We start from the raw sequence: 23829 nt of genomic DNA, 5'->3' as shown, positions 1-23829 counted from the left end.
GAAGGCACAGGGATTCATCTTAGATGTCACAGGGTCTTTTTGGGACAAAACAGCTCCGGCACCAATCTCAGAAGCATCTACCTCCACATGAAATGGAAGTGAGACATCAGGTTGCTGTAAAACGGGAGCTTAAGTAAATCTCCGCTTAAGCTCCTGAAATGCTGAGACAGCCTCAGGAGACCAATTCAGCACATCAGCGCCCTTCTTGGTCAGATCAGTCAGTAGTTTGACAATACCAGAAAAATTACCTATAAATTTACAATAGAAATTAGCAAAACCCAAAAACTTCTGGAGCGCCTTCAAAGAAGTAGGCTGAACCCAATCATAAATGGCCTGTACCTTGGCCGGGTCCATTTCAATAGTCGATGGAGACAAGATAAATCCCAAAAATGAAATCCTCTGTACACCAAAGAGGCATTTCGATCCCTTAACAAACAGGGAATTCTCCCTCAAAATCCGGAACACAGTCCGGACGTGTTCCACATGAGAATCCCAATCACTAGAAAAGATCAAAATATCATCCAGATAGATGATCAAAAACTTATCCACAAAGTCACGGAAAATATCATTCATAAAGGACTGGAAGACAGAAGGGGCATTAGTGAGCCCAAAAGGCATCACCAGGTACTCAAAATGTCCCTCCGGAGTATTAAACGACATCTTCCATTCATCCCCGTGCTTGATGCGAATAAGATTATACGCCCCCCTGAGGTCAAGCTTAGTAAACCAGCAGGCAATCTTAACTCTGGAGAATAAATCAGACATCAGAGGTAACGGGTACTGATATTTAACCGTCATCTTGTTAAGGGAACGATAATCAATACACGGTCTTAATGAACCATCTTTCTTGGCCACAAAAAAAAAAAAACAGCACCCAAAGGTGACGAGGATGGTCTAATATGACCCTTCTCCAACGACTCCTTAATATAGGATCGCATAGCATCATGTTCGGGTACTGATAAGTTGAAAAGCCGACTCTTGGGAAATTTACACCCAGGCATCAACTAAATTGCACAGTCATAACTCCTATGAGGAGGCAAAAATGCAGACTTACTATCACTAAATACATCAGAAAAATCGGCCAGATAATCAGGAATATCATGAGACTGAGGAGAGGTGGAGAAAACAGGAGCATCCCTAATAACACACTGACAACCCCAACTCACAACAGACCCAGATCTCCAATCCAAAACTGGATTATGAGTTTGCAACCAGGGAAAACCCAGAACAATAGTATCATGCAGCACCAAAAATGTACAATTTTCTTGGTGGTCTGGGGTAACTCGCATTATCACCTGGGTCCAAAACTGAGGTTTATTCTCCGCCAAAGGAGTAGCATCAATACCCCTTAAAGGAATAGGCGTCCGCAGAGGCGTCATGGAAAAACCACAACGTTTAGCAAAGTCCAAATCCATCAGATTCAACGCTGCTCCAGAATCCACAATAGCCTTAGTGGAAAACGTGGATAAGGAGCAGATCAGAGTAATTACCAAAAGGAACTTAGGTTGTACACTGCCCACAGCAAATGTGTGTGCAAAACGTTTCTCTCGTTAGGGGCAGACAGAAATAGTATGAGAGGCATTTCCACAGAAAAAAAACACAGCTTATTACGCCTTCTAAACTCCTGACGTTGCACCCTAGACAAAACCCCATCACATTGCATAGGTTCAGACGTTTGTTCAAAAGGTGGCAGCGCCTCCCATGTAGTTTTATGTTCACGTAAACGCCAATCAACTTGAATGGTTAATGACATGGAATCATCCAGACCAGAGGGAACAGGAAATCCCACCATAACATCCTTTACGGTCTCTGATAAACCCTTCCGAAAGAGAGCTGCCAAAGCACTATAATTCCATGTAGTAAGGGCCGCCCACTTTCGGAATTTTTGACAGTATAACTCTGCAGAATCCTGACCCTGGTTTAATGCCAACAGGGTTCTCTCAGCTTGATCAACAGCATTAGGTTCATCATACAACAAACCCAAGGCTTGAAAAAAATGCATCCACATTAGTCAGAATAGGATTTTCAGGTGTCAGAGAAAAAGCCCAATCCTGGGGATCGCCGCGCAACAAGGAGATGACAATTTTGACCTGCTGCACAGAGCTCCCCGATGAGTTAGGCTTCAAGGCATGAAATAATTTACAATTATTCTTAAAATTCAGAAATTTAGACCCATCCCCAGAAAACACATCAGGAGTAGGGATCTTAGGTTCAGCAGCATGTGACTGAATGAGGTAGGTGGAAATTCCCTACACTTCAGCAGCAAGTTGATCCACACGATCAGACAATTGCTTAATCTCTATTAGGGAAAAAAAAATCCTCCTACAGCCCCAGAGAAAAAGAGGAAAAAATATATATATAAAAAAAAAAAAAATTCTGACACTTTTTTTTTTTTTTTTTTAACAACTTTTCCCTGCTTTTGAGTACCCTAGAATCTGCGGTATGGCTGGTGATTCTGTTATGAATGGGTCACCGAGGAGGAAAAAACCTTAACATGCTAAGCCTAGAAAAACCAGAGAGGTTGGTAACTATGCAGATTGCAGATCCCTGATCCTAACCACGCAACTAGCAGCAGCCGTGGAGCGTACCTACGATGAACCTAGACGCCTCGTCACGGCTGGAGGACTAAATAAGCCTAAAGCAAGAAAAGGGGAAAACTAACTGCCCCAGAGCAGACCTCAAAGGAATAGACAGCCCCCACACATGTATTGACGGTGAAACAAGATGAGAACACAAACACAGGCAGGAAAATAGGCTGAGCAAACGATGGGGCCCAAACTAACTAGAAAGGAGAGGAAAGGAAAGACACTGTCTGCAATCTGCCCAAAACCCTACAAAATAATGTCCAACACTTCTCTGATAACAAAATTAACCCTGAAGTCACTAGACTTCTCCCACTATATCAGCACTCTGAAATATTCTGAGACAGAGCAAAAAGAGGCCAATCTAATAAGGGACAAAAAGCAAATTGGCAAATACAGATAAATAAGAGTGGAAATTCAGCACAGCCCCAGCCGGGGCTGGCTGATGACCACACAAAAAACTGAATAGAACAACAAAATCAAGTGTGAACATTAGCAGAAAACTTAGCTTGAGCTGACTGGAACAGAGCTGAGAACCAAGACCTGACAAGCAGAAGGAATCACCAGCACCAGAGTAGGGCGTTGGCTGTCTTAAATCCAATCAGATTCCTGAGGCGCAATCATCATCCTCATTATCAGGTGGCAGATCTCTACTGATTAAATCAGCCTCACTACCTCCTGTTACCACCAGAGGGAGCCTGGAAGGAGAACTCACAACTGGCAGACCAGAAAATGAACTCACAACACTAAGAGCTTTCGGAAAGCTTTGCTTTCAACCAAACGGAAGGGCATCATCTCTAATGAGATCAGTTTGGCAATGTAGGCATTCATAGCCAGTGTACGCGGGGATGAGAGGATGAGTACTTTCTTGTCCTACTCAGAGTCTCTGCTAGGGTGAGCTGGACAGGAGAGCTGCATATGGGGGAAATAGCTGTGGACCGGATGGACTGAGAGGGGGTTGGTGATGGTGTTGGTGATGGCCTAGATTCAGTGTTTCATTGCAAAACCATTGTGATTCCCTGACTGCTTTGGCCTTGCGACGACACCTCAACATTTATTGCTGGTGGTGTGCTTACCGGTGGCAGTGGTCTTACAGTGGGGGAAGCAATGGAGCGTTGCTGGCTACCTTCAGTCGGAGCAAGTGCACGTGGTTCCTGAGGTTCTGTAGTCCGTCCACGCTTGCAAGTGCATGGTGGCTAAATGTCTAAGCATGCAACTGCTATTCCAATTTCTGAGATTTTTCCCTCAGCTAAAAGGTCCTTTCGCACTTCTTACAGATAACCTTTGCCTCATTAGTAGGATTTTGGACAAAGAAATGCCACACTCCACTCTTCCTACCATGATATAAATTTCCAGGGTTGCACGCTGTGCTAATTTGACCGTGTGGCCAAGCTGTCCTGCACCTTTTTTGGTTTTTGTTCCACGTTTTTGGACAGCTACGGGCCTGCCAGATAACCGCAGCTGCGATGTCGATGCCTGCTGCGGATCCTTCTCATCTGAGCCATTACCAGCGGCGCCCTCTTTCCCCAATGGATGCCAATCCGGGTCAACAACTGGGTCATCCATCACCTCCTCTTCAATTTCATCTGCACCTTCCTCTGTGTCACCGTTTAAGGTGGTATAGTATGCGGGAAGGGGCACCTGAGTTTCATCAGGGTCAGATTCTGGCTCAGTAGACTGCGAGGGCAATGTAGTGATGTGGGTCAAGGTACCAGCAGAATCATCTAGCAGTGGCTGTGCATCAGTGCACTCCATGTCAGATTCATCTTGGACTGGGGAATTCAGGATTTGACTGGATAACCCAGGCATGGTATGTGAAGAGCACCATGGATATAAACTATAGGAACACAAAAAAGCGCAATAGGGTCTTATCTGGGTTGATATTGAAAGAAGTTTACTCACCCTTTCCAGGAGAGATTTAAGCATGTAAGATCCGTAGTCAGCTTGCTGCACGTCCAAAGGTCAACTCCGTGACCGCCAAAACTATCAGACTTTTTGTGGAACTAATTCATGGACTTTAGTGTGCTGCTTGACAAAATACCAAATCCAGGTTATGTTGAAAGATTAACCATTTAATTTCCAATGCATTTTGAAGTATATAATACTTCTTCCTCAGGGGATGACATACATGAACAGATAAAGCTGTCTCAGATTATATACATTCACGATTTCAATTGTGAATGTATATAATCTGAGACGGCTTTATCTGCTCATGTATGTCATCCCCTGAGGAAGAAGTATTATATACTTTGAAACGCATTGGGAATTAAATGGTTAATCTTTCAACATAACCTGGATTTGGTATTTTGTCAAGCAGCGCACTAAAGTCCATGAATTAGTTCCACAAAAAGTCTAAGAGCACCATGGAGTAATCTGAAGTGTGGGCTGCCGCATCCTTCACTTTTGGTGGGGGTGAAGGACACAAGGAAAGGTGTTGTTCCTGACCAGAACCCTGCCCTGACGACTCAGTGCTTGCAGGTTTTGAAAGTTCAAAAAAGAGGTGGCAATAGAGCTGGTGGCTGTTTCGGCAATGTAAGCCAAAACCTATTCCTGATGCTCCGGCTTTAAAAGCGGTTTTCCTACTCCCAGAAAAGGGAACCTTACAGACCTTCTTGTGGCAGACGATGACGCAGGCTCAACACCTCCTGCCTTAGCTGCTATTGTGCTTTTGGCATAACTAGCAGATGCACCACCACCACCATCAGTACCAGCTGCCCCCCCGCCCACATTTGCGGCCTCTTCCACCATACTTCCTCATGTTTGTGAAAATGTAACAAAAATACCAGCAGGTATATGGTACTGTATGAGGAGCGTACAGATGTATAATGTGTAGGTAAAAATTTAAATCTCCGTATATATTTCCTTAGTCACAGACGCTCCCCCAGTATGTATTTGACCGTACTCCAACCAGCAGATATACGGTACTGTATCAGAAGCGGACAGCTCTATACGGTGTATGTAAGGAAAAATGAAAATCTCCGTTTTTTTTTACGGAGTCACACCCAGATAGCATGTATTTGTCTGTGACACAAGCCGGTACACGGTAGTTTGTGAGGAGCGTACAGCTCTATACGGTTTATGTATGGAAAATTTTAAATCTCCGTCTATTTTTTTTACAGAGTCAGCAGCAGATATACAATACGGTTAGAGAAGCGGACAGCTCTATACGGTGTATGGAAAAAAGGAAATGTCCGTCTATGTATTTACGCACTCACACGCGCTGTCTCTGTATAGATTGGACCGTAATCCAAACAGCAGATATACGATACTGTTTGAGAAGCAGACAGCTCTATACGGTGTATGTATGGAAAATTTTAAATCTACGTCTATTTTTTTACGGAGTCACACACGCTGTCTCAGTATAGATTTGACCGCTATACAAACAGCAGATATACGATACTGTTCGACAAGCGGACAGCTCTATATGGTGTATGCATGGAAAATTTTAAATTTCCGTCTATTTTTTTACGGAGTCACACAGATAGCATGTATATGTCCGTGATACCAGCCGGTACACGGTAGTGTGTGAGAGGCGTACACCTCTATACGGTGTGTGAAAAAATGAACGCTCTGTAACTGCAGAAAATCAGAATAAAAGTTTTTTGCTTTTAAAAAAGCAGTCTGCACAGGAGCGTGCACACAGCAATGCAGCTATCAGGTAGCCTTATAAGGCAGCCTAATAACCACCAGCGCTGCTGCACACACAAAAATCCTCCCCTGTCACTGCACACTAACTGTACAGTTGAAATCGCTATCAGAAGAAGCACAGTATTTTTTTTCTTTGTTGCCTAACGCTCTCCCTATTGACAATCAGCAGCAGCAACCTCTCCCTATGCTAAGATCAGCAGAAGTAACATGGAAGTCAGTGGTCAGGGCTTTTATAGCCACTGTGATGCCACACAAAGCAAGCCAATCACACGAATGCCCTGCTCTAAGATGGTGGTGACCGCTGCCGATGTCATCGTGTTGCCCACAGTGTGCTTCCTTGATGACTGCCTGAGAAAAGGCGCTGGAAGCATCATGGGAAATGCGACTTTGGCACGCGAGTCGGCGACCTCATGCTATGGTCGGGTTTCGATCGGCGAAACCCGACTTTAGCGAAAGTTGGCGACTTATCAATTTGATTAAAAGCAAAAATATACAAAAACAAACTTAACTGCGCTTATGCTCAAAGAACCTAGAATGAATGAATGTCAAATAATGATAACATAGATTTGTACTGAAGGTTGACCCTTCACTGATAATCCACACTGTTGCTGCCAAATAGCGGTATATTGAATGACAAGCAGTGATTAAACCGCCCAGTTACTGTGCACATTAAGCGCTCCCCGCTGTTAGTAGACAGCGGTGAGCTTGGGCACTTACTTGTGATATTGTAGAACCAAGTTGCTGAATTCCGCTGTTGAGCAATGGAACAACGTGTGGCATATAGCAGTACGCTCTCAGTGCACCGCTGATTGCGAATATCCAGCTGACAAGCGGGGAAGGAGAGCGGGAAGCTTTGAAGAGGCAGAGGCTGGCGGCGAGCTCCGGCCGAAGCACCGCCGCCGACACGCTGCAAGGAGCAGAAAGCTGGGGGCCTGACGTCACGTGACCAGCCACTGGACTGGATGGGTGATGCTATGGGTCAATCTGAACGACGCATTTCGAGAGACGCGGTCCCTCTTCATCAAGGTTACAGGCATTGGCCCTAACCCGTCCTAATAACCCCCTGCCTCCCGGTTTAGCTCCGCCCACCCTGCTGCAATAATACGCCCCCTTTGTAAAAGTGACTGCACGGACTGGTGACTACGAAGTCAGTGGCATATATGGGAGATTAGATGCAATAAATGGAAGATTATTTGTGCTGTGCAATATATATGACAATAAGTAGAATATGCAGATTAAAACTCAATCTATGCTTTGATTGTTAATATAAAATTTGAAATGAAAAATAAAAAAAAAAAAATATAATATTAAAAAATAAATTTTTGTGTGTGCAAACCATCCATGTTAGCCAGATCGGTAAATGCTGACTCAGCAACTGGTAAGGTGAATATAGCTATTGGAATCCACATCTTTTCTATGACATTTCGTTACTAATTTATTATCTTCAATGAAAATTGTAAGGTCAAGAAAATTGACGCTAGTTTGACTTATGGTTGGTGTAAATTCCAGACCATACTGGTTTTCATTTAAGCTTTTGAGAAAGTTTTCCAGTGTTTGTTTTGAACCCTCCCAGATAAAGAAAATGTCGTCTATGAAGCGACACCATAAACCTAGTCCCTTTCTTAGATGGCCATCATTGGTGTAAATGGTTGATTGCTCCCACATGCCAACATAGGTGTTGGCATAACTGGGCGCAAACCGCGTACCCATTGCGGTACCACATATCTGCAAATAAAATTGTTTTTTCATACAAAAAATAATTATGAGTGAGAATTTGATACTCTTCCCAATGAAATCAATTTGATTTTTTTCATAGATCCTCAGTTTATGAAGACAAGATTGCTGCTTCACACCCCTTTTGATGATTAATCACTGTATAAAGCGATTTAATATCCAGTGTGCCCAAAAAATAATTTGATTCCCACTGTGCAGTTTGCAGAATTTGGAGTATGTGGGCGGTATCCTCTAAGTATGCTGGTAAAAGACACATAGATTTTTGTAAGTGTGTGTCTACATATTTGGATAAATTGGCTGTTAGACAATTGATCCCGGATATGATTGGTCTACTGGGAGGATGGGCTAAATTTTTATGGATTTTTGGGATATGATAGAAAACTGCCAGTGTCGGTGTTTTGCTTGTAATGAACGAATGTTCCTTCTTAGTAAGAATACCAGAGGTTTTACCAAATAGAGATAATTTACTTAGTTGTTCAACAAAAGTAGTGGTAAGATCGCCCGATAATTTGCGATAAGTTGTGGTATCCTCAAGTTATCTGACTGATTCTAGATGGTACTGCATACGGTCAAGAACCACAATACCTCCCCCCTTATCGGCTAGTCTTATAATTATGTTGTTGTTTTCCTGAAGATCAACCAGTGATTTATTTTCCTGAATGTTAAGATTACCTTTTAAAAATTTGGATTTGCCCCTATACAATTTTCTCAGGTCTGAAGTGACTAAAGATTCAAATGAGTGGAACGCATTAGAATACTCACTTACTGGACTGAATGAAGAGGGATTGGCAAAAGTTGTATGAATAGATGGTGTACTGTTTTGGGTTGGTGCAGTTGGCACATGAAGTGACTGCGTTCTTTTTAGAAAATATTTTTTGAGAGGTAAATTACACTAATAAATAATAATTACACTAATAAATAGATTAAACGAACTAGTGGTTCTTGTGGGAGCAAATTTTAGTCCTTTTTGAAGTAGTAACTGCTCATTGGGGGTTAGTGAATAGTTAAGTAAATTAAAAATTTGTTGTTGTTGTGATGGATCTATTTGTATCATTTTCTTTTTGGTGAGTTGCCCACCCCTCTTACCTCTTTTGGTTTTGTTGTGTTTACCCGAAAAAAATTTCTATTAATGGTGGGTTGAAAAACAGGACCTCTATTTCTCCTCAATGGTTTTGTGTCTAAAATGACCTTTGGCAGTACTAGTACTATTGAATGTAGATATGCGATGTATTTGATTTGGCACTATGGTTAGCTTAGATAAGCCTCTAGTTGTTTTGCCCACCATTTTACCAGAATTGAGTCTAGTTGAAATAGACCTCCGAGTGCTGGGGCCCGGTTCCTCTATATCTGGTATATCATCCATATTTTGAGATAGTTGGGAATATTTATTTGATATAGAGACATTATAATGAACTGATAGTTCATCAGACAAGGGATGTTTTGTCCCTAATGATGTGCTAGGGTTAGATTTCCCAGGAGTATAATTAACATAACCCAGATTTTGTAGAGGAACATCACTAGTGGTCGATCTTTGGTTTGTTTTCTGCGTGGAAACTGGAGTGTATTGAGTTGAATTCGTATCTGCATATGTCGAGAAATCCATAGAATTATCAATCGGAGTTACAGATGACGTTAGTTGATATTCATCAACAGTTAGAAGTTGTTGTGGCAAAGGGCTAGATTGTGATCTTTGTAAGCAATAGGGGAAACAGGAATAATACCTGAGTCCAAAGGTACTTTGTCACTGGCAAATTTTTTCATTTTTTTATTCATAATATCATTTTCCTTATCCTTTAATCTTGATATAATGCTAGAAGTAAGGTCCTGAATGCTTTCTACCTGGTTGAATGCTCTCAGTTGCTCACAAAGATTGGTAATGATCTGGGGTTTTTTTTGTTTTTTTTAAGATTTAATGATCTTTTCTCAATAATAAATTGTAAAGCCTGATTGGAGAAAGAGGAGAAGAGGGTATCCCATTCTTTTTGGATGGAGATGTCTCCAAAATCACTAGCCAGTGTTTTGTATACTGTTAGACCCCTTGGCACCAATCCTGCTTTGGCATATTGTTCTAACGAGGCTACCTCCCACATATCCCTCATTTCTATGTGTAGATGTTTTTCCAAGGTTTTTAATAATGATTTTGCCTGTTCCAACTCTGATGAAAATGAGCTATATTTAATGAACTGCTTCTTAATCAGATTTAACTTAAAATCCCTATCATGCCAGAATTCATTAATGGTCATGGTGAGCTGCCTAAGTGTGTTATGCACAAATCTAATCCAAGACAATAAATCAATTAATTATACCCACTGGCGCTCCACCTAAAAAAAGACTGCTGAGATAGCTGTAAGTGAAAAACAGGCAATGTGCAAATCCTGTTAAGTTGATTAAAAACAAAAATATATAAAACAAACTTCACTGCGCTTACGCTCAAAGAACCTAGAATGAATGAATGTCAAATAAACAGCAGGGTGGGCGGAGCTAAACCGGGAGGCAGGGGGTTATTAGGACGGGTTAGGGCCAATGCCTGTAACCTTGATGAAGAGGGACCGCGTCCCTCGAAATGCGTCGTTCAGATTGACCCATAGCATCACCCATCCAGTCCAGTGGCTGGTCACGTGACGTCAGGCCCCCAGCTTTCTGCTCCTTGCAGCGTGTCGGCGGCGGTGCTTCGGCCGGAGCCCGCCTCTGCCTCTTCAAAGCTTCCCGCTCTCCTTCCCCGCTTGTCAGCTGGATATTCGCAATCAGCGGTGCACTGAGAGCGTACTGCTATATGCCACACATAGTTCCATTGCTCAAAAGCGGAATTCAGCAACTTGGTTCTACAATATCACAAGTAAGTGCCCAAACTCACCGCTGTCTACTAACAGCGGGGAGCGCTTAATGTGCACAGTAACTGGGCGGTTTAATCAAACATGATCGCGGTGTACCGGGGGTTAAAGGGAAGCATCGGGGGCTCCCTCCATGCTTCCCTGAGCCCCCCACAGCAGCGCAATGTGCAGCGCTGCTGCGGGGGCCTCCATCCCTGCAGGTCCCCAAATCCAAGATGGCGACGGGGACCTTCGGGGGCCTGCAGGGATCTGGCTTCCTCATGCCTGCAAAGTGCAGGCAAAGAGGAAGCCTTGTGCAGTGCCTGTGACAGATCGCTGATCTGTCACAGATCGCTGATCTGTCACAGATCGCTGATCTGTCACAGTGATCTGTCACAGTGATCTCTGATCTGTCACAGTGATCTGTCACAGATCGCTGATCTGTCACAGTGATCTGTCACAGATCGCTGATCTGTCACAGTGATCTGTCACAGATCGCTGATCTGTCACAGTGATCTGTCACAGATCGCTGATCTGTCACAGTGATCTGTCACAGATCGCTGATCTGTCACAGTGATCTGTCACAGATCGCTGATCTGTCACAGTGATCTGTCACAGATCGCTGATCTGTCACAGATCGCTGATCTGTCACAGATCGCTGATCTGTCACAGATCGCTGATCTGTCACAGATCGCTGATCTGTCACAGATCGCTGATCTGTCACAGATCGCTGATCTGTCACAGATCGCTGATCTGTCACAGTGATCTGTCACAGATCTCTGATCTGTCACAGATCGCTGATCTGTCACAGTGATCTGTCACAGATCTCTGATCTGTCACAGAGATCTGTCACAGGACAGTGATGTCCCATCTGGGACAATGTAATAAAGTAAAAAAAAAAAAAAAAAAAAGTAAAAAGTAAAAATAATTAAAAATCACTAAATACATTCAAAAAAAATATATATTCCCTAATAAATTCGTTTTTTGGAAATAAAAAAACAATAAAAGTACACATTAGTGTTGAGCATTCCGATACTCCAAATATCGGGTATCGGCCAATATTCACTGTATCGGAATTCCGATACCGAGTACCGATATTTTTACAATATCGGATACCGGAATCGGAAGTTCCCATAATGCAATGAGCCAGTGTTGAGGCTGTGATTGGCTGCTGAAATGATGTCATCATGATGCGGGGTCTGTGCGCATCATGATGCGGGGTCTGTGCGCATCATGATGCGGGGTCTGTGCGCATCATGATGCGGGGTCTGTGCGCATCATGATGCGGGGTCTGTGCGCATCATGATGCGGGGTCTGTGCGCATCATGATGCGGGGTCTGTGCGCATCATGATGCGGGGTCTGTGCGCATCATGATGCGGGGTCTGTGCGCATCATGATGCGGGGTCTGTGCGCATCATGATGCGGGGTCTGTGCGCATCATGATGCGGGGTCTGTGCGCATCATGATGCGGGGTCTGTGCGCATCATGATGCGGGGTCTGTGCGCATCATGATGCGGGGTCTGTGCGCATCATGATGCGGGGTCTGTGCGTGTGTGTGCAGGCATCGTCCCATGGAACTACAAGTCCCATCGGGCTATGCCTGCTACAATGACAGTGATTGGTTCATGTGTCAATGATGGGACAGTAGTAGTCCCATCATCCGGCTAATGTGTTGAATGTAAAAAAAATATATATATATACACATACTACATTCATACAACATACCTACATACTACATATATACAACATACATACTACATACATGCTACATTCATACAACATACATACTACATACAATACATACATATAGACATATAACATAGAGTACATACTCACCACCACTTGTCACTTAGTTCCCCGAAGCCAGTGTCATCTTTAAAAAATATTAAAATATCAAACAACCAATATACTCCCTGATCCGCAGAAATCCACGAGTGTCCCACGACGATCTCCTGCACTGCATCACTGAGAGGTTACTATTGTTCACTGGTCTCACTTTATGGCAAAAGCTGCGTGGGAACTTTCTCACACAGCAATGCCAAAAGTGGGACTAGGGACTATTTTTTTTATAGTGGCGGAGGAATACAGTGCGGAAGGATACCTACCTCCCGTCATTGTATTGCTGGGGCCCCTAGAGAGAGGTCGCATCAGCTGATGCTGCTGTTCTCCACGGGAGATCGTCGTGGGACACTTGTGGATTTCTGCGGATCAGGGAGTATATCGCTTGTTTGTTATTTTAATATTTTTTAAAGATGACACTGGCTTTGGGGATCAAAGTGACAAGTGATGGTGAGTATGTACTCTATGTTATATGTACTGTATGTCTATATGTATGTATTGTATGAATGTTTTGTATGTAGGATGCATGTTGTATGTATGTAGCATGTTTTATGTATGTTGTATGTATGTAGTATGTATGTAGCATGTACTATGTATATATGTTGTATGAATGTAATATATATATGTAGTATGTATGTTGTATGAATGTAGTATATATGTAGTATGTTGTATGAATGTAGCATATAGGTAGCATGTAGTATGTATGTTGTATGAATGTAGTATGTATGTTGTATGAATATAGTATATATGATGTATGTAGTATGAATGATGTATGAATGTAGTATATATGTAGTATGTATGTTGCATGAATGTAGTATGTATGTACTATGTATGTAGTATGTATGTAGTATATATGTAGTATGTATGTATGTTGTATGAATGTAGTATATATGAAGTATGTATGTATGTATGTATGTAGTATATATGTAGTATGTATGTATGTTGTATGAATGTAGTATATATGAAGTATGTATGTAGTATGTATGTATATATGTAGTATGTATGTTGTATGAATGTAGTATATATGTATGTTTTTGTTTTTTTTTTACATTCAACACATTAGCCGGATGATGGGACTACTACCGTCCCATCATTGGCTAATGTGTCAATCGCTGTCATTGTAGCAGGCATAGACCGATGGGACTTGTAGTCCCATCGGACGATGCCTGCACACACACAACCCCCGGCAGGCCCGCACAGACCCCCGGCAGGCCCGCACAGTGTCCGCCCGCGCACCGGCCACACTCTTCCCCCCCCCCCTCCGGAACTGGATGTACAAGTAAAGAAAAGGGGGTTTGTTTATTCCGATATTTCTGTCCCATTGACTTGAATGGGGTTTCCGGTAACGGAATCGACGATACCCGATACTTTTTGGGTATCGGTCCGATCCAATCCGATCCTTCACGGTATCGGATGGTATCGCTCAACACAAGTACACATATTTGGTATCACCGCGACCGTAACGACCCGCCCTATAAAACTGTCCCATTAGTTAACCCCTTTAGCGAACCCCTTAACCCCTTCACTACCAAGTGTGGTTTGCACGTTAACTACCGGGCCAATTTTTACAATTCTGACCACTGTCCCTTTATGAGGTCATAACTCTGAAACGCTTCCGTGGATCCTGGTGATTCTGACATTGTTTTCTCGTGACATTTTGTACTTCATGTTAGTGGTAAAATTTCATTCATATAACTTGCGTTTATTTATGAGAAAAACGGAAATTTGGCGAAAATTTTGAAAATTCCGCAATTTTCCAACTTTGAATTTTTATGCCCTTAAAACACAGAGATATAGCACACAAAAAAGTTAATAAGTAACATTTGCCACATGTTTACTTTACATCAGCACAATTTTGGAACCAAAATTTTTATTTGTTAGTAAGATATAAAAGTTGACCAGTGATCTCTCATTTTTGCAACACCATTTTATTTTTACGGACCACATCACATTTGAAGCCACTTTGAGGGGTCTATATGATAGAAAATACCCAAAAGTGACACCATTCTAAAAACTGCACCCCTTAAGGTGCTTAAAACCACATTCAAGGAGTTTATTAACCCTTCAGGTGCGTCACAGGAATTTTTTGAATATTTAAAAAAATTAACCTTTAACTTTTTTTCACAAAAAAAATTACTTCAGGTTCAATTTTTTTTATTTTACCAAGTGTAACAGGAGAAATTGGACTGCAAAAATTATTGTGCAATTTGTCCTGAGCACGCTGATACCTGATATGTGGGGGGGAACCACTGTTTCGGCACATGGCAGAGCTCAGAAGGGAAGGAGCGCCGTTTGACTTTTTCAATGCAAAATTGGCTGGAATTCTGATCGGACGCCATGTCGCGTTTGGAGAGCCCCTGATGTACCTAAACAGTGGAAACCCCCCACAAGTGACCCCATTTTTGAAACTAGACCCCCTAAGGAACTTATCTAGATATGTGGTGAGAACTTTGAACCCACAAGGGCTTCACAGAAGTTTATAATGTACAGCGGTATAATTAAAAAATATTTTTTCCACAAAATGATCTTTTCACCCCTAATTTTTATTTTCCCAAGGGTAACAGGACCCTAAAAGTTATTGTGCAATTTGTCCTGAGTACGCTGACACCCCATATGTGGATGTAAATGACTATTTGGGCACATGGCAGAGCTCGGAAGGCAAGCAGCGCCATTTGACTTTTTTGGCTGGAATTGAGATCAGACACCATGTCGCGTTTGGAAAGCCCCTGATGTACCAAAACAGTGGAAACCCCCCACAAATGACCCCATTTTGGAAACTAGACCCCCCAAGGAACTTATCTAGATGTGTGGTGAGAACTTTGAACCCCCAAGTGCTTCACAGAAGTTTATAACGCCCAGGCGTGAAAATAACAAAAAAAATTTTTTCCACAAAAATGATATTTTTGCCCCAAAATTTTTATTTTCCTAAGGGCAACAGGAGAAATAGGACCCCAAAAGTTGTTTTGGAAATTGTCCTGAGTAGGCGGATACCCCATATGAGGGGGTAAAACACTGTTTGGGTGCATGGCAGAGCTTGGAAGGGAAGGAGCACCATTTGACTTTTTCAACGCAGAATTGGCTGGAATTGAGATCAGATGCCATGTTGCGTTTGGAGAGCACCTGATGTGCGCAAATAGTGGAAACCCCCAATTCTAACCCTAACCCTAGCCCTAACCCTAATGGGAAAATGGAAATAAATACATTTTTTTAATTTTATTATTTTTCCCTAACTAAGGGGGTGATAACGGGGGGTTTGATTTACTATTTATGGCGGTTTTTATGTTTGACAGCTGTCGCACGCTAAAAGACGCCTTTTATTGTAAAAATAGTTTTTGCATCACCACATATTGAGAGCTATAATTTTTCCATATTTTGACCCACCGAGTCATGTGAGGTCTTATTTTTTGCGGGACGAGTTGACGCTTTTATTGGTGTCATGTTCGGGCATGTGACATTTTTTGATCGCTTTTTATTTCGTTTTTTGGGACGCAGAATTTACAAAAACCAGCGTTTCATGAATTTCTTTTGGGTGGTGCGTTTACGCCGTTCCGGGTGCGGTAAAATTTATAAGGCGGTTTTATTCTTCGGGTCAGTACGGTTACAGCGATACCTCATTTAGGTCTTTTTTTTATGTTTTGGCGCTTTTATGCAATGAAAATTTTATATAAAAAATAATTATTTTTGCATCACTTTATTCTGCGAGCTATAACTTTTTTATTTTTTCGCTGATGATGCTGTATGGTGGCTCGTTTTTTGCGGGACAAGATGACGTTTTCAGCGGTACCATGGATATTTATATGCGTCTTTTTGATCACGCGTTATTGCACTTTTTGTTCGGCGGTATGATAATAAATCATTATTTTTTGCTTCGTTTTTATTTTTATTTTTTAAGGGGTTCGCTACGGACGCGGCGATACCAAATATGTGTACTTTTATTGTTTTTGTTTTTTTTTTATTTCCAAAAAATGAATTTATTGGGAAATATTTTTTTTTTTTTTAATTTATTTGGCGATTTTTTTTTTAAATTATTTTTACACTTTTTTTTATTTTTTTTTTACTTTATTACAATGTCCCAGGGGGGACATCACTGTCCTGTGACAGATCGCTGATCTGTCACATCACAGATCTCTGTGACTGATCAGCGATCTGTCACAGGCACTGCACAGGCTTCCTCATGCCTGCGCTTTGCAGGCACTGAGGAAGCCAGCTTCCTGCAGGCCCCCGGAGGTCCCCGTCGCCACATTGGATCCGGGGACCTGCAGGAAAGGAGTCCCCCGCAGCAGCGCTGCACATTGCGCTGCCGTGGGGGGCTCAGGGAAGCAAGGAGGGAGCCCCCTCCCTGCCGATGCTTCCCTTTAACCCCGGTACACCGCGATCGTGTTTGATTGCGGTGTGCAAGGGGTTAACGTGTCGGGGGCGGTCCGTGACCGCCCCTGACACATTGTGCCGGGTGTCAGCTATGATAATTAGCTGACACTCGGCCGCGATCAGCGGCGCTCACCACGTGGGCGCCGCTGATCGCGATGACGTAATATTCCGTCCATGGTAATTAGGTCCATGGTCACATGGACGGAATATTACGTCATTTGTAGGTAAGGGGTTAAAAAATAAACACAAAGCAAAAAATAATGATTTATTATCATACTGCCGAACAAAAAGTGCAATAATGCGCGATCAAGAAGATGCATATAAATATGCATGGTACCGCTGGAAATGTCCTCTTGTCCTGCAAAAAACGAGCCGCCATACAGCGTCAGTGAAAAAATAAAAAGTTATAGCTCGCAGATTAAAGCGATGCAAAAATAATTTTTTATAAAAAATTGTTTTCATTGCATAAAAGCGCCAAAACATAAAAAAACGACCTAAATGAGGTATCGCTGTAACCGTACTGACCCGAAGAATAAAAGGGCTTTATCAATTATACCGCACGCGGAACGCTGTAAACGCACTCCCCCAAAAGAAATTCATGAAACGCTGGTTTTTGTTCATTCTGCATCCCAAAAATCAGAATAAAAAGCGATCAAAAAATGTCACGTGCCCGAACATGATACCAATAAAAGCGTCAACTCGTCCCGCAAAAAAGTAAGACCTCACATGACTCGGTGGGTCAAAATATGGAAAAATTATAGCTCTCAATATATGGTGATGCAAAAACTATTTTTACAATAAAAAGCGTCTTTTAGCGTATGACAGCTGCCAAACATAAAAACCGCAATAAATAGTAAATCAAACCCCCCCGTTATTACCCCCTTAGTTAGGGAAAAATAATAAAATAAAAAAATGTATTTATTTCCATTTTCCCATTAGGGTTAGGGGTGTGTTGGGGTTAGGGTTGGAGTTAGAATTGGGGGTTTCCACTGTTTGGGCATATCAGGTGCTCTCCAAATGCAACATGGCGTCTGATCTCAATTCCAGCCAATTCTGCGTTGAAAAAGTCAAATGGTGCTCCTTCTCTTCCAAGCTCTGCCATGCGCCCAAACAGTGTTTTACCCCCACATATAGGGTATTTGTGGAAAAAAAATGTTTTTTTTATTTTCATGCCCGGGCGTTATAAACTTCTGTGAAGCCCTTGGGGGTTCAAAGTGCTCACCACACATCTAGGTAAGTTCCATAGGGGATATAGTTTCCAAAATGGGGCCACTTGTGGGGGGTTTCCACTGTTTAGGTACATCAGGGGTTCTCCAAAAGCAACATGACACCCGCAGACCATTCCATCAAAGTCTGCATTCCAAAACATCGCTACTTCCCTTCCGAGCCCCGACGTGTGCCCATACAGTAGTTTTCTCCCACATTTGGGGTATCAGCGTACTCAGGACAAATTGGACAACAACTTTTGGGGTCCAATTTCTCCTGGTACCCTTGGGAAAATAAAAAATTGGGGACTAAATGATCATGTTTGTTGAAAAAAATACGATTTTTTTATTTTCACGCCCGGTCGTTATAAACTTCTGTGAAGCACTGGGTGCTCACCACACATCTAGATAAGTTCCTTGGGGGGGGGGGGGGGGTCTAGTTTCCAAAATAATGTAATTTGTGAGCTCTGCCATGCGCCCAAATAGTTGGGCTGTGGAGTCGGCAAGCCAAACCTGCGACTCAGACTCCTCAACTTCCCTTACACCGACTCCAACATATATTGCTTATATTTAAGTGAAAAATTTATTGTAGTACAATGTGAACATCAGACATTTAATCATTTCTATGATACAATAATCAAGATATTTAGACAGAACATAATATCTATTTTTTGGAATACAACTTTAGAACACAAAAAACTGTAATAAATTGTAAATATGTAATACACTGTATAATATCGATTACATACATACGGTACAGACCAAAGTTTGGACACACCTTCTAATTCAAAGAGTTTTCTCTATTTTCATGACTGAAAATTGTAGATTCACTCTGAAGGCATCAAGACTGTGAATTAACACATGTGGAATTATATAATTAACAAAAAAGTGTGAAACAACTGAAAATATGTCTTATATTCTAGGTTCTTCCTTTTGCTTTGATTAATGCTTTGCACACTCTTGGCATTCTCTTGATGAGCTTCAAGTGGTAGTCACCAGTAATGGTCTTCCAACAGTCTTGAAGGAGTTCCCAGAGATGCTTAGCACTTGTTGGCCCTTTTGCCTTCACTCTGCGGTCCAGCTCACCCCAAACCATCTCGATTGGGTTCAGGTCTGGTGACTGTGGAGGCCAGGTCATCTGGCGTAGCACCTCATCACTCTCCTTCTTGGTCAAATAGCCCTTACACAGCCTGGAGGTGTGTTTGAGGTCATTGTCCTGTTGAAAAATAAATGATGGTCCAACTAAACGCAAACCGGATGGAATAGCATGCCGCTGCAAGATGCTGTGGTAGCCATGCTGGTTCAGTATGCCTTCAATTTTTAATAAATCCCCAACAGTGTCACCAGCAAAGCACCCCCACACTATCACACCTCCTCCTCCATGCTTCACGGTGGGAACCAGGCATGTAGAGTCCATCCGTTCACCTTTTCTGCGTCGGATAAAGACACGGTCGTCGGATAAAGACACGGTGGTTGGAACCAAAGATCTCAAATTTGGACTCATCAGACCAAAGCACAGATTTCCACTGGTCTAATATCTATTCCTTATGTTCTTTAGCCCAAACAAGACTCTTCTGCTTGTTACCTGTCCTTAGCAGTGGTTTCCTAGCAGCTATTTTACCATGAAGGCCTGCTGCACAAAGTCTCCTCTTAACAGTTGCTGTAGAGATGTGCCTGCTGCTAGAACTCTGTGTGGCATTGACCTGGTCTCTAATCTGAGCTGCTGTTAACCTGCGAATTCTGAGGCTGGTGACTAGGATGAACTTATCCTCTGCAGCAGAGGTGACTCTTGGTCTTCCTTTCCTGGGGCGGTCCTCATGTGAGCCAGTTTCTTTGTAGCGCTTGATGGTTTTTGCCACTGCGCTTGGGGACACTTTCAAAGTTTTCCCAATTTTTCGGACTGACTAACCTTCATTTCTTGAAGTAATGATGGCCACTCGTTTTTCTTTACTCAGCTGCTTTTTTCTTGCCATAATACAAATTCTAACAGTCTACTCAGTAGGACCATCAACTGTGTATCCACCAGACTTCTGCACAACACAACTGATGGTCCCAACCTCATTTATAAGGCAAGAAATCCCACTTATTAAACCTGACAGGGCACACCTGTGAAGTGATAACCATTTCCGGTGACTACCTCTTGAAGCTCATCAAGAGAATACCAAGAGTGTGCAAAGCAGAAATCAAAGCAAAAGGTGGCTACTTTGAAGAACCTAGAATATAAGACACAGTATTTTCACTTGTTTCACACTTTTTTGTTAATTATATAATTCCACATGTGTTAATTCATAGTTTTGATGCCTTCAGAGTGAATCTACAATTTTAATAGTCATGAAATAAAGAAAACTCTTTGATTGAGGAGGTGTGTCCAAACTTTTGGTCTGTACTGTGTATATATATATACACACACAGTGTGTGTGTGTGTGTGTGTGTGTGTGTGTGTGTGTGTGTGTGTGTGTGTGTGTGTGTGTGTGTGTGTGTATATATATATATATATATATATATATTATACATACACACACACACACACACACACACACATTATGACTTCTCGGCTAAGATAAAGCCTAGATCCTCAGGCTACATTCACACTATGGGCGTAGCCAGTATCAATGTGAAGCAAAAAAAGAAGAAATATGCAGCACTCAATGTAGCTGAAAAACTGAGTCTTTATTTCACATATTTTCCATCAAATGTGTGGACATGCAGGACGTGGAGTAATGCTAGGGGAGGGAGGTGCCAGACAACGGCCGTTTCGCGATTACTCGCTCCTACGGGTCCAGCGAGTAATCGCGAAACGGCCGTCGTCTGGCACCTCCCTCCCCTAGCATTACTCCACGTCCTGCATGTCCACACATTTAATGGAAAATATGTGAAATCTTAAAGACTCACAGTTTTTAAGCTACATTGGCGAGTGCTGCATATTTCTTCTTTTTTTGCTTCACATTGAAATATTCATGTTTTTTCATGCAAGCACCTCCATTTTTTGACTGAATCATATGCCGCAATACTTCAGATAAAGAGCTCCGTCTGATAATGTGGTGATTTGTGTGCCCTAGTATGCTGTTCATCTGTTTGCTCTTTGCTGAGTAGCCAGTATCAAACCTAGGGGGGGCAGAACCTCATACTGTTCCGCAGAATTTCATACTGCACACCTCAGCTGCTGCAGAACCTCATACTGCACACCCCTACACTTGAAAATAAAACCTGCACCTTAAGATGAGGTGATGAATGCAGTCTATTTATTCCAACTATCAGTTGATTTTGATGTTACTGAAGACGAGCAATGCCTGTCCTGGGCGTCCTTTTGGGCAGCTATGAGGTGTACCTGACTGGTGCTAAAAAAAAAAAAAAAAAAAGAAGTGTTAGTCTGTGTGCTATCCGGCTTTCATTCTTTTTGGTACAGATATGATATGGATAGACAGATATGGATAAATGGATATATAGATAGAGCAGATTTCTAATCTGCTTTTGCTATTGAAAACATTATCTATGAGCTCAAAAACCTTTCAGGTGATGCGGTTTTTTTAAAAAGCTGATCTGCTTTTGCAACTGAAAAACGTATCCTCAAAAAACACAGGGAAAACGCTGTGTGTGAATGTAGCCTTAGATCAGGAATAGAACAGTCAGTTATAGGACATTTCATAACTTTCCCAAATTCCTATGAAAAAATATTCAGAACATTCTGCATTGAACTACTCTACCCAATTTATTATATATTTTAGGAGTCGGTCCATTTTATACCGACTCCACCAAAATGAGCACCGACTCCGAATCCACAGCCCTGGTTTACACCCACATATGGGGTATCAGCGTACTCAGGACAAATTGCACAATAACTTTTAGGGTCCTGTTACCCTTGGGAAAATAAAAATTGGGGGTGAAAAGATCAATTTTTGTGGAAAAAATATGATTTTTTAATTGTCCCGCTGTACGTTATAAACTTCTGTGAAGTCCTTGTTGGTCAAAGTTCTCATCACATATCTAGATAAGTTCCTTGGGGGATCTAGTTTCCAAAATGGGGTCACTTGTGGGGGGGTTTGCACTGTTTAGGTACATCAGGGGCTCTCCAAACGTGACATGGCGTCCGATCTGAACTCTAGCCAATTTTGCATTGAAAAAGTCAAACGGCGCTCCTTCCCTTCTGAGCTCTGCCATGCGCCGAAACAGTGGTTCCCCCCACATAGCAGGTATCAGCGTACTCAGAACAAACTGCACAATAACTTTTGCAGTCCAATTTCTCCTGTTACTCTAGGTAAAATAAAAAAAATTGAACCTGAAGTATTTTTTTGTGAATAAAAGTTAAATGTTCATTTTTTTTTTTTTTAAATATTCAAAAAATTCCTGTGAAGCACCTGAAGGGTTAATAAACTTCTTGAATGTGGTTTTGAGCACCTTAAGTGGTGCAGTTTTTAGAATGGTGTCACTTTTGGGTATTTTCTATTATATAGACCCCTCAAAGTGGCTTCAAATGTGATGTGGTCCGTAAAAATAAAATGGTGTTGCAAAAATGAGAAATTGCTGGTCAACTTTTAACCCTTATAACTTCCTAAGAAAAAAAAATTTGGGTTCCAAAATTGTGCTGATGTAAAGTAAACATGTGGGAAATGTTATTTATTAAGTTTTTTGTGTGCCGTATCTCTGTGATTTAAGGGCATAAAAAATCAAAGTTGGAAAATTGCAAAATTTTCACCAAATTTCCGTTTTTTTTCACAAACGCAAGTTATATGAATGAAATTTTACCACTAGCATGAAGTACAATATGTCACGAGGAAATGTCAGAATCACCAGGATCCATGGAAGCGTTCCAGAGTTATTACCTCATAAAGGGACAGTGGTCAGAATTGTAAAAATTGGCCAGGTCATGAACGTGCAAACCACCCTTGGGGGTTAAGGGGTTAATCAACTTAACAGGATTTACACAGTGCCTGTTTTTCACTTGCAGCTATCTCAGCAGTCTTTTTAAGGTGGAGCGCCAGTGGGTGTAATTGATTGATTTATTGACTTATCAATTTGACCGACCCGTTTCGCTCAACTCTAGTCCTCACCTCTCCAGTTCTGTCCATCTGCAATTCCCATTGTAAGACAGCGGTAGCACCGTATGCAATGAAGAGGCAGTGACCCACAAAATTCAAACACAAAAGTCTCTTTAATGTGTTTCCTCACAGCATTAAAAATGCAAACCACACAAGTGCATATAACTTCAGTGCATATAATTAGTATCCATTTCACCATTTGCAGAATATATATTATACAGAATCCTTCGTTTTACAGAGACTAAACACGCCAGCCCTCATCTGACTAGTTCCCGTGGGTGTCTATGCACCGTATCCAAGACTCTATTCACACAACATTACATGTTGCAGGCACTACACACGTGAGTCCTCCTCTGATTAGTTCCCGTGAGTGTCTTGCACTGCTGCATCACAGTATCTTCACTCACACAGCCGTACACAGTCCAGGATATCCTCTGGACCGCACCTGTTTTGCAATCGTTACACACACCAGTCTTCTTTTGGGCACAGGACATCTACCTCAGATTCACCTCCGGGCACAAGACTGTCCACATCCGAGACCAGTTATAGTGGACGACTTGCATCTCTGTGAACACCGCGGATGGCGAGGCCTCACTCTGGCCCTGA

At 42.1% G+C, this 23829-nt stretch overlaps 1 protein-coding gene across 3 annotated transcripts in view; it reads right to left on the bottom strand.

The window, feature by feature from the left end:
• The window catches only part of LOC141047235 (uncharacterized), a 376268-nt gene that overhangs the window by 349180 nt on the left and 3259 nt on the right, over positions 1-23829 (bottom strand). Inside the window, exon 1 of one of the 3 annotated variants that reach the window (XM_073542216.1) lies at positions 4485-4527. The exons of the other annotated variants lie outside the window; for them this stretch is intronic. Within the exon in view, the coding sequence (XP_073398317.1) occupies positions 4485-4508 (24 nt within the window). The 5' untranslated portion in view covers positions 4509-4527. Of the gene's footprint in view, positions 1-4484; positions 4528-23829 lie in introns of those variants that run through there. 3 annotated transcript variants of the gene reach the window in all.

Source organism: Dendrobates tinctorius, unplaced genomic scaffold (genome assembly GCF_039654945.1).
Source record: "Dendrobates tinctorius isolate UK_male_01 unplaced genomic scaffold, ASM3965494v1 ptg000126l, whole genome shotgun sequence".
NCBI classification, from domain to species: Eukaryota; Metazoa; Chordata; class Amphibia; order Anura; family Dendrobatidae; genus Dendrobates; species Dendrobates tinctorius.
The sequence above is the reverse complement of the archived record's forward strand: the minus strand, read 5'-3'. Positions and strand labels throughout refer to the sequence as shown.